Genomic DNA, 19,176 nt, shown 5'->3' with positions numbered 1-19,176 from the left:
CAGTGCAAACTAAATGTTTTCTTTTCTCTTTTCCAAGTTGTAATGCATTTAATAAAGTCCACAAAACATTATATTTTGAATTTAATATAGGTAGCTTACTTTATTATTGGTTCTGAGTAGCATCATGGTGTCAGAAAGGGAACCATTAGTGTTCAGATACACCTGGAAAAAAAAGTATGTAGGACTTTAGAAATACTGTAAGCTGCCAGGCACAGTGGCTTACGCCTGTAGTCCCAGCACTTTGGGAGGCCGAGGTGGATGGATCACGAGGTCAGGAGATCAAGACCATCCTGGCTAACACGGTGAAACCACGTCTCTACTAAAAAATACAAAAAATTAGTTGGGCGTGGTGGCGGGCGCCTATAGTCCCAGCTACTCGGGAGGCTGAGGCGGGAGAATGGCGTGAACCCGGGAGGCAGAGCTTGCAGTGAGCCAAGATTGCACCACTGCACTCCCGCCTGGACGACAGAGCAAGACTCCATCTCAAAAAAAAAAAAAAAAAGAAGTACCGTAAGCTGTAATGCTAGTTAATAACACAACAGTCTTTGAACTGTAAAAGTTGAAACATTAATTTAGGAAAACTGACGCCTCAAGGTTTATACTCTTCTTTTAGCATGTGTTCAGATAGCCTGGGGATGAATTAAATAATTGCTGCAGAAAAGTTAAATTTTACATAGGGAATTTGTTAACTCTTTTATGGTTTCAGATACCACTGAGTCCCAGATTCCTTATGTGTAGAATTAAAGGGTTTAATTATCCAAGATGTTAAAAGTCATTCTGATTATCCAAGATTTTTTGAGACAGAGTCTCGCTCTGTCACCAGGTTGGAGTGCAGTGGCACAATCTCGGCTCACTGCAACCTCCCCCTCCGGGGTTCAAGTGATTCTCCTGCCTCAGCCTCCCCCAGTAGCTGGGACTACAGGCGCGTGCCACCATGCTTAGCTAATTTTTGTATTTTCAGTAGAGACGGGGTTTCACGATGTTGCCCAGGATGGTCTCGATCTCTTGACTTCATGATCTGCCCACCTCGGCCTCCCAAAGTGCTGGGATTACAGGTGTGAGCCACCGTGCCCGGCCAATCTAAGATTTTATGACTCAGTAGTAACATTGACTTTTTGTCAGTGGAATTAGTAGTAACATTGACTTTTTTGTCCATTAAAATTTTGGACAAAAAGTGTTACTACTGAGGACAAATAATTGTTAGTACTCTGTGGGGATATTTATAATTACTTTGATATCTGACAATAATTAGTTATAATACAAACAGATGAATGTAATTACCTCATGAAGCAGTTTGAAGCCCTTCCCCTGAAGGATGATCTTCAGATTTATTTTGCTTGTCTTACTGCTTCCCAATAAGGCAAGGATTTTTGTTTGCTTTGGTCTTTGATGGTTCCCCAGCTCTTCTAAGAATGCCTGGTACATACTGGGCTTTTGGTAACTTCACTAAGTGGATGAAGTGTCAGCTTCCTTAAACTCTAGCCAATGAGGATATTGGATTTTTTCAGCTCAGTATAATCTACTAAATTAATGAATACAGTTCATTAATTCTCTTTAAGGAAACAGCATCGTACGTTAGGTTCTTATAGATTTCTTATAGGTTCTGCCAAGATTTTTAACTCATTTTTCTTGAATGTACAATAGTTGAAAATGGTTATGTTCTGTTGCGTGTGTGTAGAGAGGGGCAGTATGAAAGTATATAATGCACTATTATGAGAACTTAGAATTTTTTTTCTAAAATTCTGGAGTGTATATTATAGAAATAGGAAAATTTAGATCACTAATGAGCAAATTAACTTTTATTTTAGCAACATGTTTTAGAGTATTTAATGATTTGTGTTTTCTGGTGGTATGCTCTTTTGCCTAAAGACAACTTTTAAAAACGGTAATTGGGCCGGGCGCGGTGGCTCAGGCCTGTAATCCCAGCACTTTGGGAGGCTGAGACGGGCAGATCACGAGGTCAGGAGATTGAGACCATCCTGGCTAACATGGTGAAACTCCGTCTCTACTAAAAATACAAAAAAAAAAACCAAACAAACAAATTGGATTTTTCAACAACATCATTGAGGTATAATTCACATACAGTAAATTGTACATATTTAGTGTACATCATTTTTCCTAGTCAGGAAAGTGGCAAAAATTAAGTATATAATTTGATGAGTTTTGACATACATATATATCTGTAAAACCATCACCACAGTTAAGACAATAAACATGTTTATTACCCAAAAGTGTTTTCCATACCCCTTTGTAATTCCTCCCTCACCTTTTGTCCCCTTCCCCCATCCATCTGCAACCACTGGTCTGCTTTCTATCAGTGTAGATTAGTTTGTTGAAATTGAATTTTAAATTTATTTTTATTTCCATAGAAACTGGACCAGGATCTTAATGAAGTCAAAGCTCGAGTAGAAGAACTGGACAGAAAATATTACGAAGTAAAAAATAAGAAAGATGAACTACAAAGTGAAAGAAAGTTAGTATAGACTAAAATATGCATTAATGTTTTCAGTAATGTTCGTTACTAGCTGTTATGTGGTCTTTAAGTTACAAGTTAACCGGTCAGGGTTGTTTTCTGTTATTTTGATTCTAAACTGTATACTGTTAATGCATCCTCATATGTGTTTAAAATTAAAAACGGTCTGCTTTTTATTTATTAGCTACTTGTGGAGAGAAGAGAATGCAGAACAGCAAGCACTTGCTGCTAAAAGAGAAGATCTTGAAAAGAAGCAACAACTTCTTAGAGCAGCAACTGGAAAGGTGGGCAGGTTCCTTTCATCACCTCTGTTTACACTCAGTCATTGAGTTAATCGTTACGTAATAATTTTTTACCTTTCAAGGTGTAGGTCATGGGTTCCAAGTGATAAATAGGAGTCCAGATTATCTTCTAAATATGAAATGATAGAGATTAAATTGTTTTATTACTACACGTACTATTAATAGTAGCACTTTTGATGTTCAGATAAAGAGCCCGTTTTTAACACTACTGTTATAGAACAGAACCTATCATATAAGGTGTTACCTGTAGTTGGCATATTGTGAGGAGGTGATGTGTTTGTTGGAGAGGGTGTTTAGTTTAATCACTGGTATATTTTTAAAACGTATGGTGTTGTGGGCTCATTCCTTACCAGGAGTGCCATTGATGATATTATTTTAACATTTTTCATTTCTGACGATTTACAGGCCATTTTAAATGGAATAGACAGCATAAACAAAGTGCTAGACCACTTTCGTCGAAAAGGAATAAACCAGCATGTTCAAAATGGCTATCATGGTATTGTAATGAATAACTTTGAATGTGAACCAGCTTTCTACACATGCGTGGAAGTCACTGCTGGAAACAGGTTAAAGCTTTGCTTAATATTTAGCATTTTCAGAAGAGGGAATAAGAATAGCTTAAGAAACAACTTTTGTAGTTTTTGTACAACGTATCTTCCATTATCTTTTTATATCTCGGTTCCTTATTTAACTTTCTAATTAAAGAAGTAGATGCTAAGTATTTGTTCCTAATTATAGAAGCTAGAACTTTCCTCTTTTGGGAGTTTCTCCCTCCCCGCCATTGGAATTTTTAAAGTAGTCTTATTTTCCAAAATTATTTGGATTATATAGGAAAAAATTGTTTGATGCTTAAGTGTTTATAACACTTTAAAAGTGCACACCTTTAGTCCCAGCTATGCAGGAGGCTGAGGTGGGAGGATTGATCAGTCTGGGCAACATGGGGAGACCCTGAGTACCAATAAAGATTTTCTTACTCTGTTTATATTTAGGTTATTTTATCACATTGTTGATTCAGATGAAGTCAGCACGAAGATTTTAATGGAGTTTAATAAAATGAATCTTCCTGGAGAGGTTACTTTTCTGCCTCTTAACAAGTTAGATGTCAGGGATACAGCCTATCCTGAAACCAATGTGAGTCATTGTGTGATAAGGTGTATTTCTCTTTTATAATGTTATTTTTTATCACATAGTCTAACACATGCTAGTGCCCAGGCACTACACACTGGGATTCAGTGGTCTATGAGATAAAAATATCTGTCTTCCCATGGACCTTAGTGCTGAGTGGGTTTTGGGGAGGGAGACAGAAGTCACAGCCATGATTGGTGTGGTGATGCACGCCTGTAATCCCAGCTACTTGGGAGGCTGAAGTGGGAGGATCATTTAAAAAGAAGAGAAAAAAGCTAAGATATGAAACAAATCATTGCAAATGTGCAGTGTTGAAAGCATAAGTACAGGATACTTTGAGAGCATATCTGGGCGTGACATAATTAAGGTTAGGGAGTTGGAGAAAAATTCCCAAGGAACTGTCATGTAAAGATTTAAAGTGTCTTGATATACTTTAAAAATAAATGAAAAAAATGGCTAGTAAGGTGATAGACTTTGGAAGCATAATACTGCTTTTGTTGGTAACAAAAGTGCACTTTAGGTGGATTAAAAATATTCTTCTGACACTATTCTTAGAACAGTGTAATTGCTTTGAGTTACTTGACTTCAGAATGTTTATAGTGGTATCAACTGTTTTACCATCCTCTGAAGTTAAAGCTGAAACCCCATGAGAATGATCAATAATTTAAATGGAACATTAAGAATCTTGTAAGCTATCAAAGGGTCTGGCTTTTTCTGCTATCACATCTACAAATTGTCTTTGAAGTTTGGGTAAGAAAAATTGAGTCTCAAAAACATGATGTATGAATGGAACGAGACACAAAGGAACACATGGAGCGTGGTTCCATTTATGCTGCATAAACAAAACCAAACTTAGGGCCGGGCTCGGTGGCTCACGCCTGTAATCCCTTCACTTTGGGAGGGGGAGGTGGGCAGATCACCTGAGGTTAGGAGTTCAAGACCAGCCTGGCCAACATGGCAAAACCCTGTCTCTACTAAAAATACAAAAAATTAGCTGGACATGGTAGTAGGCACCTGTAATCCCAGGTAATTGGGAGGCTGAAGCGGGAAAATCGCTTGAACTGGGGAGGCAGAGGTTGCAGTGAGCCAAGATCATGCCGCTGTACTTCATCCTGGCAACAGAGCAAAACTCTATCTCAAAAAAAAAAAAAAAAAAAAAATACAGAACTGGGAAGTGCAAGGAAGTGATTAGCACAGTCATGGCAGTGGTCGTTTCTGGCAGGTAACCACTGTAGGTAACTGCTTTGTGATTAGGAAAGGAGCACACCCATGACTTCTGGGGTTTCAGCAGTGCTCTGTTTCCTGTGCTGTGTGGTGGTTATGTTGGTGTTCTCTATTAATTTACACTGAATACTTAACTACATTTTTCTGTATATGGGATATATTTTCATAATTTTTAAAATCCTGTTCTAACAGTTTAGGAGAGAGAAAATGAAATTTTATCCAACAAAATATTTTCCTGAATATCTAATTTAGATCTATAAAATATGTAAAATTAAAACATTTTGAGGAAATACTATTTATATTTAGCCCTTTTATGTGAGAGATATTATCGTAAGTTTTGCATATATTAACTCATTTAGTCTTCGCAACTTTATAAGGAAGGTATGTATTATCTATGATTTTGTAGATAAAGTAACTGTTATCTGAGGAAGTTAAGCAACTTGTCCACAGCACACATCTGATAAATGGTGAAACTAGTGTTTGAATTTGGGCAGTCTAGCTTCAGAACCACTAAACTCTTAGCACTATTAGGCTCTACTATTGAAAACCTTGATTACAAGAGCAAAAGGATATTCTAGTGGAATGAGTCTTCTAACTACTTCGGGGAAAACCCCAATGGTTTTGAAATATAATGGTGTTGATGGTTTATTTGTATTTCATAAAGATGTAATTTCATAATTCTAAGTTTTTAGTTAACTGTGTTGTGATCTGTTGACAAAATTTCATTTTTAGGATGCTATTCCTATGATCAGCAAACTGAGGTACAATCCCAGATTTGACAAAGCTTTCAAACATGTGTTTGGAAAGACTCTTATTTGTCGTAGCATGGAAGTTTCAACCCAGCTGGCCCGTGCTTTCACTATGGACTGTATTACTTTGGAAGGTTTGTAATACTAATTCTTAGCTTTAAACAGATAAATTCTAACAAATCATTTAAAACATACAATCTGACTGGGCGCGGTGGCTCACGCCTGTAATCCCAGCACTTTGGGAGGCCAAGGCGGGTGGATCACCTGAAGTCAGGAGTTCAAGACCAGCCTGGCTAATGAGGTGAAACCCTGTCTCCACTAAAAATACAAAGATTAGCTGGGTGTGGTGGTGCACACCTGTAGCCCTAGCTACTCAGGAGGCTGGGGCAGGAGAATTCTTGAACCCGGGAGGCAGTGGTTGCAGTGAGCCGAGATCGTGCCACTGCACTCCAGCTTGGGTGACAGCGCGAGACTCTGTCTCAAAAAAAAACAGAGACATATAATCTGTATAATATGTCACTTGAGCTGTATGCATGTCTGATGAATATATCTTAGAGTATTTTGGAGACATTCTGGTTTTGAGAGTATTCGAAAAATTCATCTTTTGCCTTTGGCCAGGCGTGGTGGCTCACATCTATAACCCCAGCACTTTGGGAGACCAAGGCAGGTGGATCACTTGAGGCGGGGAATTCAAGACTAGCCTAGCCAACATGGTGAAACCCCATCTCTACTAAAAATACAAAAAATTTGCTGGGTATGGTGGCACACACCTGTAATCCCAACTACTCAGAAGGCTGAGGCATGAGAATGGCTTAAACCTGGGAGGCAGAGGGTGCAGTGAGCCAAGATCACACCCCTGCACTCCAGCCTGGGTGATAGAGCAAGACCCTGTCTCAAAAAAAAAAAAAAAAATTTTATTTTCAATTATTTTATCGTTTTTTAAATAGTTGATTTGTTCAATTAAGAGTCCAGACAGGGTTCGTACTTGATATTTAGTTGATGTCTCTGAAGTGTAATCAGTTGGTATATAGCAGGGGTTCTTAACCTTTTTTGCAGTGTGGACTGCTTTGGCTGTTTGAAGCCTGTGGATCCTTCCTCACAATTTATTTATTTATTTATTTATTTTACTTTTTTTCTTTTGCACAACAAAAGCCACATTCAACACAATTTTTAATGCATAAATTAAAATACTTTGGATCACAAAGGAGATGAATTGTATTGGCATGGTTATTTAAAAAAATTATATAATTCTTTAACGTATTCAAAAAAACAAGATTTAGTAGTGGGGCTAATAACTACCATAAGTTTGAAGTACTGATACATGTAAACAATATTTTGACATCTGACAAGTGTTATCTAATATGAAAATAGCTCCTCTTTTGGTAAAATCACAGGTACTAATACTACTACTGTGGTTCTTGTCCTGTTCGTTATAGAAGAGAAATGCTAAATCTCATTTTGAGGTTAATAAAAATAAAGATGTAAATTTTTTTCCTACTCAAATCACAGATCTTCTGAATTTTATCTTTGGAATCCAGATTAAGAACCTCCAGTATATAGGTTTAGTTTACCTGCCCTCAGTTTTCTTTTTTTCCTCTTTATTTGTTGAAAGCAGGTAAACCCATCTCCCCCCAAGCTTTGTTTCGGTATATGTACATTTTGTTGTGGTTGTTTTTGAACTATCCAAGAATAAGTAAAACATCATGACATGTCATCTCTAAAATTTAAGCATGCATCTCCTAACAATAAGAACATTCTTTTGTATAGCCACAGTATCACTGTTACACCTAAGAAATTTAACATTAACCTAATATTCTCTAAAAAGTATCCATATTCAAATTTTCTCAATTATCCTAAAATATTTTCCTATTTAGGATTAAGTCAAGTATGCATATAGTGTCTTCTCTTTTTTTTTTTTGAGATGGAGTTTCGAGCCCAGGCTGGAGTGCAGTGGCATGATCTCAGCTCACCACAACCTCCGCCTCCCAGGTTCAAGCGATTCTCCTGCCTCAGCCTCCCAAGTAGCTGGGATTACAGGCATGTGCCACTATGCCTGGCTAATTTTGTATTTAGTAGAGACGGGGTTTCTCTATGTTGGTCAGACTGGTCTCGAACTCCTGACCTCAGGTGATCCACCTGCCTCGACCTCCCAAAGTGCTGGGATTACAGGCGTGAGCCACCACGCCCAATCTAGATTCTTTAAATATAAGACAGTTCCTCCTGCTCCCTTCTCCCCACCCAGAAAAATCCAGAAAAGTTCCATTTTCTGCATTTGTCTTATTGCTTCATCATTGTTTAAATATTGTTGGCATGAATGCTACATGAATGATATGTACTTATGGTGTCATATAATGTGTCCCATTGTTAGTGATACTAGGTTTGATCACCTGCAGATCTCTCCGTTGTAAAGGTATCCCTTTGCCCCTTTGTAATTTAATAATATGTGAGATTATTCTTCAAATCAGGTTCTCCCAACAACTTCACTAGTTGCTTTAGCACCTTTGTTGACTCTTGCCTGAATCAGTTATTACACTGGGGGGTTTCAAAATGGTGATTCTTAAATTCTGTCATTGCTGCTGCATTTATTAGCTGTCACTCTTCTGTAGAAAAGAGTCTCCACTTTTCGTTTTTTTTTAAAACTATCACTGTGATTCATGAATTCTTTTAAAAATTCAATGTGTTATTACATTGGTATTGTTATTTTGATGCTCAAATTTTCCCAAATATGGCCAGTGGAAATTTTAGGCTAGGTCCTGTGTCCTACTAATATTTCCTCTTTAGTCTTCACTTCCTTGCTCTCTGGTAGATGTTCAGGTTCAACTGGATGGTCTTTTTTTTTTAAAGACTACAAATTTTGGCTGGGCACAGTGGCTTGACCCTGTAATCCCAGATACTTGAGAGGCTGAAGCAGGAGGATCACTTGAGGCCAGGAGTTCAAGAACTGCCTGGGCACATAGCAAGACCTGGTCCCTACAAAAAAGGTGTGGTGGTGCACACCTGTAGTCCTAGTCACTCAGGAGGCTGAAGCAGGAGGATCACTTGAATCCAGGAGTTTGAGGTTGCAGTGAGCTGTGACTGCACCACTGCACTCCAGCCTGAGCAACAGAGCAAGACCCTGTCTCAAAAAAAAAAAAAAAAAAAAAACTAGCAGTGAAAAGCAAAATTTTTTCAGGGTGGTTTAAATTCTTTTCAATTCTCATTATGTACTTAAAGCCTGTAGGTTAATTTTTTCATTATAAGTCAATTTATCATTGAATAAAAAAGTCGTACAGACCTATTACATATGTTTTGTTTATAGGTGACCAAGTCAGTCATCGGGGTGCTCTAACTGGAGGTTATTATGACACAAGGAAGTCTCGACTTGAATTGCAAAAAGATGTTAGAAAAGCAGAGGAAGAACTAGGTGAGCTTGAAGCAAAGCTCAATGAAAACCTGCGCAGAAATATTGAAAATATCTTTTTGTTTTGTGCATGATAGATATTGTGGGGGAAGAACTGTGTTTTGGTTGCCATATATAATCTTTTGTTTTTTCACATATTAAAAATTTCTTGTGTTTTATTTAAGTTCAAGAGCTTATGTTTGTTTAGACTAAAAGCTATTTTAATGATTCTTTGCTTAAGTGTTAAGTAGCTAATACCATCAAGTCACTTGGAAGAAAAGAACCCATAGAACACCAAAATAAAGGTTGTATCAGGCAAAGAAAGAGGAAACTGAGAAGGATCAGTTCGTGAATTGTACAAGTAAAACCTTGGTAGTTTTTTTTTTTTTCCTTCTTCCCTGTTAAATTTACGTAAGCAAGAGATAATGTTTTAAGGAAGAGAGTGGGGGAGGCATCAGTAATGTTACATACTGCTTAGAAGTCAAATACGTAAGGACTGGCAGTTCGTTTTACTTGTGCAGTGGCATAGGCCTGTAGTCCCAGCTACTTGGAAGGCTGAGGCAGGAAGATCAGTTGAGCCTGGGAGGTGGAGGTTGCGGTGAGCTGAGGTTGCACCACTGCACTCCAGCCTGGGTGACAAAGTGAGACCCTGTCTCAAAAAAAAAGGTGGCAGGGGAGGGTGAAAAATTAGATTTTACTGTCTTGAAGTTATTTGGTGCAGATTTAATATTAGTGGAGGAAATGGCTGTCAGATAACCAAGTCTGAGTAACCAGAGTTGTTTTTTTTACATAAAAGTGGTGCTACATGAGGAGTGGTTAGTTCAGTTCACAAACGAAACAATTATGTATGTGGATTTTCTTAAACCACTATGGTGCTTTGGTATAAGAAGTACTTTATGTGTGCTTTGCATTTCGCCACACAAGTTGAAAAATATAGGTACTTGAACATCAGGAATAGATACAAAGTTAATGATTTTTAACTGCTTCAGGTGAAACTGGCTTTTAAAAACTGCAGATTTATAACTTCTGTGCCATCAGTGCATGCACAGAAAAAGAAAAATAAGCACCTGAGCTTTGACCTTGGAGGGGTCTGCATATCACACTTTAAAGAACTGCCTGAATTTGGCAAGATGTTAACACAGAGAGTATGGGGAAATACTGAGGAAAAGGAGGATGTTGACAGTGTATACCAGCTGTCTTCCTGTGTTTGATAATCCAGCTAGATTGAATTATTTCTTCTACACATGGCAAGAACTACTCTTCATACATAAACGCTTAACATAGTGCCTTAAGCGTAGTAACAGTAAACATTTGTTGAATGAAAAGATATTTAAAAGTATGTAATATTGTTAGATTTCACCTAACCTCCTTTATGGTTTTCCAAGAATTTGTTTTGTATAACTTTTAGTAAAACAGTATACATGTTATTCTGAGAGTGAAATGGTGGGGTGAAATGTTTCAAGCTTCTTTATGATTGAACACGTTTTGGGTAATGTAGTTCAGCATTGTTTTGGTCCATAAATCTGAGGACATAAATGTTATTTGGGGGTAAAGAAAAGGAAGGGATACATGGTGTTGTGTCTAAAAATAATTCAGAACATATATTTACAACCTGGAGATAATTTTCCTTAGCCTTGTATATGGATTAATAATGAAATTGATCAGTTGATGAACCAAATGCAACAGATCGAGACCCAGCAAAGGAAATTTAAAGCATCTAGAGATAGCATATTATCAGAAATGAAGATGCTAAAAGAGAAGAGGCAGCAGTCAGAGAAAACCTTCATGCCTAAGGTTCGTAAGTATATCTTTGGTTATAGATCAGTTGTTACAGATTAATGATATGGATCATGCATTATATGGGTTATCCTTGAATTTTATGTTTCATTTTTGTTTGGACCCATACTTTTTTTTTTTTTTGAAGACAGAGTCTCTGTCTCGCCCAGGCTGGAGTGCAGTGGTGCGTTCTCAGCTCACTGCAGCCTCCACCTCCTGGGTTCAAGCGATTTTCCTGTCTCAGCCTCCTGAGTGGCTGGGACTACAGACGTGCGCCACCACATCCGGCTAATTTTGTGTTTTTAGTAGACATGGGGTTTCACCATGTTGGCCAGGCTGGTCTCAAACTCCTGACCTCAGATGATCCACCTGCCTTGCCCTCCCGAAGTGCTGGGATTACAGGTGTGAGCCACCGTGCCCAGGCCAGACCCATACTTTTGGATATCTACATCTATTTTACCATTCTTAAACCCATGGATACCCAACGTCTCCTATTGTTGGCATGTTCAAACTTTCCACCTTCATTGAACAAATAGGCATTTGAAGCTATGACATAAGAGTACTGTCTGATGGTCAGTTTTTGTCAGTAACCATTTTTATCTGAAGCACAATGGAATTAGTTGAATATTTGATTCCGTTTTGTCCAGATTGTATTAAAATTAGAAAGCAAACTTACAAGTGATAGTGTGTTACTGGTCTCATAAACTTAGTTTTGACAAATCTTTTATGTAGTATAATACTAAAACTACAAAGAGCTTAAAAAAAAAAAAAAAAGAGGTGTGCCTACAGTTGTACCATCCTAACACATTCTGACAACTTTTTTTTTTTTTTTTTTTTTTTTTTTTTTTTTTTGAGGGGGATGGAGTCTTGCCCTGTCGCCCAGGCTGGAGTGCAGTGGCGTGATCTCGGCTCACTGCAACCTCCACTTCCTGGGTTCAAGCGATTCTCCTGCCTCGGCCTCCTGAGTAGCTGGAATTACAGGCGTGCGCCTCCTCACCCAGCTAATTTTTGTATTTTCAGTGGAGACAGGTTTCACCATGTTGGCCAGGCTCATCTCGAACTCCTGACCTCATGATCCACCCACCTTGGCCTCCCAAAGTGCTGGGATTACAGGCGTGAGCCACTATGCCCAGCAACTTTTTGTTCTTATAATATGCCTGAAGATTTTTGTATAGTTTAATCATGGAATATGATCTGTCCCACCCTGCCCCACCTATACTATTACATCATATTTTTCTTGTTGCTAGAGTCCTAATTACCAAATTAATAGGCACCTAATATTTGAGTTGATATGTCTATGTATTTAGCTCAAATATAGATTGTTTTAAAATTTGCACTATAATAACAGTGGCTAATACCTTACTAATAAATGGATAATGTCATATAGCAACGTAGCTTACAGAGTTTGGAGGCAAGCTTGCACGCTATGGAGTCTACCAGAGAGTCATTGAAAGCAGAACTGGGAACTGATTTGCTTTCTCAACTGAGTTTGGAAGATCAGAAGAGAGTAGATGCACTGAATGATGAGATTCGTCAACTTCAGCAGGTAAGTACACAGCTGACTTGGAAAAAAAAATTCGTTAGTAATTGGCTATTGTGAAAAGGGCCTTTCTTGCTAACTAGGGGAATATGAAAGAAAAGAACTGAGAAAATATTAAAATGAGGCTTGGACTTTTAATATACATAGGAGTAAATAATATTTTGTTTTTCTAAACCATTCTAGCTAGGTTAGGATTATACAAGAAATTTTCATTTCCTTAAAATTTAGTTAATTAGCATTACTTATTAGTTGTAAGTATTGCTGTGAATTTGAGCTTGTTAGCCTTACCATATTTATCTTACTACCTTTACATATTTAATGTTTTAAGCATTTTAATTGATTTTTAAAACTGCATAGATGTAAACTACCAACACTGATTCTAAAAAATGAAAAGCAGTTAAAGAAACTGTTTTTGACAGCATGCGTTATAAAAAGAGCCAGCCACAAAAATTTAACATTATGAATTGATAAGAGAAAAATGAAGAAAGTATAGGGCTTTTTTGAAGAATATAACATACTAAACTTCATTGCAGCTCACGTGAGCACAAGTACTATAGAGGACAGCAGATGAGCACCATTCCTGTGTGTGAAATGTACATGCTTATGTAGACAACTTTTTCTTAATTCTAGGAAAACAGACAGTTGCTAAATGAAAGAATTAAATTAGAAGGTATTATTACTCGAGTAGAGACTTACCTCAATGAGAATCTGAGAAAACGTTTGGACCAAGTAGAACAGGTGTGTATGTGTGTGTGTTTTTTTTTTTTTAAGGGCTCCTTGGTGGCCATGACCTATTCCAAGTGGTTATATCAGAGGCTCTGATTGAAAGCATGGGCTTTGGGGACCGAAAGCTTAGTGTCTATGGGCCTTGGGTTGGAATTCTGCCACCTAGTGTGTGATTTTGGACAAGTCACTATTTCTAAGCCCCAGTTTCTTGTAAAAATTAAGCATTATCATACTTGTTTTATATAATTGCTATCCTGGCATATTCTAAGTACTTAGTAAATGTTAATATTTTTTCAGTGGTGTTAGATGCTTAGAAATTTGCTAGTAATTATGTCTTTTTTCTTCCTTTTAATGGATACTTCTAAGTATTTGTAATTATATGAAGTATTTATATTTTTTGGTTTTCTTGAATGTTTATTCAGACAATAGCTATAGAAAATTTTGGCAGTCATAACATTTGAAACTAATGGAATTTGTATTTTTTGTTACAGGAACTTAATGAGCTGAGAGAGACAGAAGGGGGTACTGTTCTCACTGCCACAACATCAGAACTTGAAGCCATCAATAAAAGAGTAAAAGACACTATGGCACGATCAGAAGGTGAATTTTTATGTAGTAAAATTTTGTTTATATGCATGTTTTATAAAATTGTTTACTACAGAATGAAGTGTCCAAATAGGCAGAAGCATCTACTCATCGTTTTTTGTTTTCCATTATAAACAATGTATAGCGAACGGAATTTAGTAAGTTGACTATAAATAGTAACTTTTGTTTTACTGAAATGTTTTGACAATTTTGAGACCATAAATGATTCATTTTGTTGATAAAATATGAAATACCTGACTCAAGTTTCTCTTATCACTTAGTTGCTAGAAAATAACGGTAGTTTATAAGTATTAACATTGAATAGTGAAAATTATATATTTGAGTGACTCATATATACTTCTAATTTTGTGCTGACTTAACGTGGAGTTCATAAATTTTCACAGAAAATTTTAAACACTGACAAAACCTAAAACCTATTTTGGTAGGTTTGATCATAAAAATCTTTACTCAACATATAACACTGGCTTTAAAATAGGTATTATAGCCTAATTTTGCTTTTTCCGCCCCCTTCTTAGATTTGGACAATTCCATTGATAAAACAGAAGCTGGAATTAAGGAGCTTCAGAAGAGTATGGAGCGCTGGAAAAATATGGAAAAAGAACATATGGATGCTATAAATCATGATACTAAAGAACTGGAAAAGATGACAAATCGGCAAGGCATGCTATTGAAGAAGAAAGAAGAGTGTATGAAGAAAATTCGAGAACTTGGATCACTTCCCCAGGAAGCATTTGAAAAGTACCAGACACTGAGCCTCAAACAGGTTGGTTTTAAATTTGAAGTCTTGTTACAAATTGCTTAGTATATAAATTTATATGAATACATATTTTCTCTTTATAGTTGTTTCGAAAACTTGAGCAGTGCAACACAGAATTAAAGAAGTACAGCCATGTTAACAAAAAGGCTTTGGATCAGTTTGTAAATTTCTCCGAGCAGAAAGAAAAGTTAATAAAGCGACAAGAAGAGTTAGATAGGGGTTACAAATCGATCATGGAGCTGATGAATGTACTTGAACTTCGGAAATACGAAGCTATTCAGTTAACTTTCAAACAGGTATGTTTTGCTTTGTAGTTTAAAACATACACACAGAGGACAAAAGCTTCAGCTCTTTTCAGTTTGTAAAGATTTTAAAGCTTTTTTCCTCATTAACAGGTGAATCTAATACATGTGAACAAACCTAGCATATAGGTTTACAGTAACTTGAATGTTTTACACAGCCCTTAGAAGGAGGATCTAGTCTGTTATCCTTGTTCTTAAGATTAAAAAATAATTGGTTGCTTTTAAATATTCTACTTAAGTGTTATATATAATTCTACCTAAGCAAAATTTATATTTCAATCTGCTTTTTTTTGTTTTAAGGTATCCAAGAACTTCAGTGAAGTATTCCAGAAGTTAGTACCTGGTGGCAAAGCTACTTTGGTGATGAAGAAAGGAGATGTGGAGGGCAGTCAGTCTCAAGATGAAGGAGAAGGGAGTGGTGAGAGTGAGAGGGGTTCTGGCTCACAAAGCAGTGTCCCATCAGTTGACCAGTTTACTGGAGTTGGAATTAGGGTAAAATACCTTTATATTCCATTTTCCTCCGAGCATTACCACAATAGAATTTATAGTATCTTTTGCAAATCTGATTGGTGCATTATATGCAAGTTACTTTTGAAAGATGGTGGTGATTCTACCCTTTAGGATATTAACTCATAATGTTTATTCTTAGGTGTCATTTACAGGAAAACAAGGTGAAATGAGAGAAATGCAACAGCTTTCAGGTGGACAGAAATCCTTGGTAGCCCTTGCTCTGATTTTTGCCATTCAGAAATGTGACCCAGCTCCATTTTACTTGTTTGATGAGATTGACCAGGCTCTGGATGCTCAGCACAGAAAGGCTGTGTCAGGTACAGTTTCAGTGCAGTTTTGGTTTTATATTTAACAATAAGCTGGTAATATTTGCTGATGTATGTATGAAAAAATCAAATTCAGGCAGTTTTGAATTTTAGTAAGAGTAAAGATAGTTGCTTTTTAAATTTTCAGATCTGCTGAAAAGAAATTTGTTAAAGCACTGTTTTCTTTTTACAGATATGATTATGGAACTTGCTGTACATGCTCAGTTTATTACAACTACTTTTAGGCCTGAACTGCTTGAGTCAGCTGACAAATTCTATGGTGTGAAGTTCAGAAATAAGGTAATTTTATTTTACATTGAGTTTAAGTTTGTATTTAATCAATTATATTTGTTGAATTCTGGTTTTATGTTACTTAAATAGTGAAAGAAAACTTAGAAAGCCTTTGCTTATCTGATGTCTTTGTGAAGAAAGAACTTTTCCTTCAAATAACTGTGAAGTTTAGCAGTATTTTATGGCATTGCATTGGTTTTATTTTCATTGGCATTAACAAACAATATCTTTCTGTCCAGTCTATTCAGTGCTTCTGTAATGCACAGTCTTTAACAATTACATATGTTCATTTGTATGGACTGCATAGCTCTTCCTGGGTGTCTTCCCAACCTTAAAATTCTTGATGAAATAGCAAAGTAATAGAAAGTGAACAAAAAGGTAGTTTAGATATTTAGACATGATATTTATTTCTTCAGAGCATTAAAATACCTATTTTTTAAATCCATGCATTGAACAAACACAACTGTAAATAAAGGTTTTGTAAGTCAGTGCTTCAGAATTATTTTCCTTCATATGTAAAATACAGGTGATAGGCCGGGCACAGTGGCTCACGCCTGTAATCCCAGCACTTTGGGAGGCCAAGGCAGGTGGATCACCAGGTCAGGAGTTTGAGACCAGCTTGGCCAGTATGGTGAAACCCCCATCTCTACTAAAAATACAAAAATTAGCTGGGCATGGTGGCGTGCACCTGTAGTCCCAGCTACTTGGGAGGCTGAGGCAGAAGAATTGCTTGAACCTGGGAGGCGGAGGTTGCAGTGAGCCAAGATGGTGCCACTGCACTCCAGCCTGGGCAACAGAGCAAGACTCCATCTCAAAAAAAAAAAAATAAATAAATAAAAATTTAAAAATGTAGGTGATAGGCTGTATATATTTACCCTATACAATGCAAACACTGATGTATTTAACAGATTTTTGTTTTTAACATTTATTCTGCAGGTTAGTCATATTGATGTGATCACAGCGGAGATGGCCAAAGACTTTGTAGAAGATGATACCACACATGGCTAATTGGAAAATACTACCTACTGGTTTGGGAGATGTGTATAGTAATATGATTCTCATACCCAGGAACTGTAAATTTAAACCTAAATATTTGGCCAATAGTTTTCAGACTTAAAGCATCATAGTCCTTTTATATTTGTCTTTGTATTTTATAAGATACTCTGTAATGTCATGTTTGTACTTATAGTTTAAGAATTTAATTTCCTGTACAACTTTTTGTAAAATGTTCTCCTATTTTAAATGTTTTGAAACACGCTAAATATTCTTTCCTAATTATTTTATCACTTATACTGCCTTTTTTATAGCTTCAATTAAATAATCGGTTTTATGACTAATTTAGTGTTTTGTGTGGGTTTTCATTTGTCACAGTCTTTTCCAGTGAGAACACTAATCAGATTGGATGTAAGGCCTCATTTTAACTTAATCACCTCTTTAAAAGGCCTGTCTCCAAATACAGTTAAATTTGAGGTATTGAGGGTTAGGACTTCAACATGTGAATTTGGGAAGGGAAGCACAAAATCAGCCCCTACCATGGTATATTTATCATTGATATATTACTATCAACTAAACTCAAGATTTTATTCAGATTTGACTAGTTTTTCCACTAAGGCCCTTTTTCTTTTCTAGGATCCCACAGAGGATACATTACATTTACTTATCTCCTCTAGTCTGTGACAATTTCTCTGTCATTGTTTATCATATCTTGACAATTTTGAGAAATATTCAGATATTTTGTAGAATGTCCCTCAAATTAAGTTTGTCTAATGTTTTTCTCATGGTTAGATTGGAGCTAATACCACAGAAGCGAAGTATTCTCATTACCTCATATAACAGTACATATTATGAACATGTTTTATCACTGATGTTTACCTTGATCACCTACCCAACATTGTATTTGCCAGGTTTCTTTTTTGTGAAGTTACATTTTTTTCCCTTTCCATACTATTTTCTTTGAAAGTAGGTCTTTAAGTGCAGCCCTCACTGGGGGTCTCCTGTGACCCTGGAAAACTAATAGTCCTCGTAGCTTTTTGTAGATTGAGATTTTCTACATAGACAGTCATGTCATTTGCAAGAAAGAGGCAGTTTTATTTCTTCCTTTTCAAATATTTAATTTCTTTTTCTTGTTGATTTCCCCTGGCCTGAGTTTATACTGGTTATCTGCAGGAGAATTTGTTAGGAGGTACTCTTCCATCACTGGAAACCAGAAATATCTAAAGACATACTTTTAAAATAAATAGTAATGGGACTTTAAATTGAATTTAAAAATATGAGTTTACTTTGGGTTTTCATTTTGACTGGCTGAATCTTTAAATATTCAGTGTATTTATACTTTATAGCTTTGCTATAACATAACTGATCTATAATGAGAGAATTTGGTATATGTTCTATCTACGACTCCATTCAAAGGGTTATGTAACTATACTATCTAATATTTCTACCACTTTTCTTACACATTTACCCAAGAATTTTTCTTAAACATCTACGTAAGAATATTCATCATGAATGCTTGGTGTGTAGTTTACGATTTGTAGATTTGCTCTGATACGACCAACCCCTTATAATACAGAATTTGGTGTAAGGTAAGTTCCAGGATTCAATTCAAGGGATGTTACAGACATAGCATCATTCTAGAACTTCTTAATATTGTTCTTAAGCATTTCCCCAAGGATATTAGTGTAATGAAATGCCAGTAAATTTATAACAGTAAAGCACCTAAATAAGAAAATTTTTGTAAAAGCCTATATTCTTTGCGATATCTTAGTCATGAATTAATTCTAATGAAACTGAATAGAAAAATGTGACAATCCTGATTATACTTAATCAACCCAGAAACTGAGAGGAAGGACAGACATTTACCCAAGGAGTTAGCCGGTGATTCATAAGAAAATCTATGCTTCTCTTTGCCTGGATAGTCCTTTCCTCAGAGTAGTACTCATTCTTCCACTTGGAGATTTTGTTAATACTGTTACAAATGCATTACATTCACCACAGTGGAACTGAAGAACATATATTTTAAGAGATGGTGGGGGGTTTCATCCCATCACCCAGGCTGGAGTGCAGTGGCAGGATCACAGCTCACTGCAACCTTGAACTGCTGGGCTCAGGTGA

The 19,176-nt window shown here is 36.5% G+C and overlaps 1 protein-coding gene across 1 annotated transcript in view; it reads left to right on the top strand.

Moving 5' to 3' along the window:
• The window catches only part of SMC3 (structural maintenance of chromosomes 3), a 37,028-nt gene extending 18,808 nt beyond the window's left edge, over nt 1-18,220 (top strand). Inside the window, exons 14-29 of the mRNA XM_032178045.2 lie at nt 2,370-2,473; nt 2,658-2,757; nt 3,181-3,341; nt 3,765-3,906; nt 5,857-6,007; nt 9,172-9,324; nt 10,895-11,046; nt 12,416-12,574; nt 13,199-13,306; nt 13,786-13,894; nt 14,416-14,663; nt 14,741-14,953; nt 15,260-15,451; nt 15,609-15,786; nt 15,968-16,074; nt 17,002-18,220. Of these exons, the coding sequence (XP_032033936.1) occupies nt 2,370-2,473; nt 2,658-2,757; nt 3,181-3,341; nt 3,765-3,906; nt 5,857-6,007; nt 9,172-9,324; nt 10,895-11,046; nt 12,416-12,574; nt 13,199-13,306; nt 13,786-13,894; nt 14,416-14,663; nt 14,741-14,953; nt 15,260-15,451; nt 15,609-15,786; nt 15,968-16,074; nt 17,002-17,073 (2,349 nt within the window). The 3' untranslated portion in view covers nt 17,074-18,220. The remainder of the gene's footprint in view (nt 1-2,369; nt 2,474-2,657; nt 2,758-3,180; nt 3,342-3,764; nt 3,907-5,856; nt 6,008-9,171; nt 9,325-10,894; nt 11,047-12,415; nt 12,575-13,198; nt 13,307-13,785; nt 13,895-14,415; nt 14,664-14,740; nt 14,954-15,259; nt 15,452-15,608; nt 15,787-15,967; nt 16,075-17,001) is intronic.
• Nucleotides 18,221-19,176: the final 956 nt, after the last annotated feature.

The sequence above is a fragment of the Hylobates moloch genome, unplaced genomic scaffold (genome assembly GCF_009828535.3).
Source record: "Hylobates moloch isolate HMO894 unplaced genomic scaffold, HMol_V3 SCAFFOLD_3, whole genome shotgun sequence".
NCBI classification, from domain to species: Eukaryota; Metazoa; Chordata; class Mammalia; order Primates; family Hylobatidae; genus Hylobates; species Hylobates moloch.
Note: the sequence above shows the minus strand (reverse complement) of the source record. Positions and strands in the feature narration are given on the sequence as shown.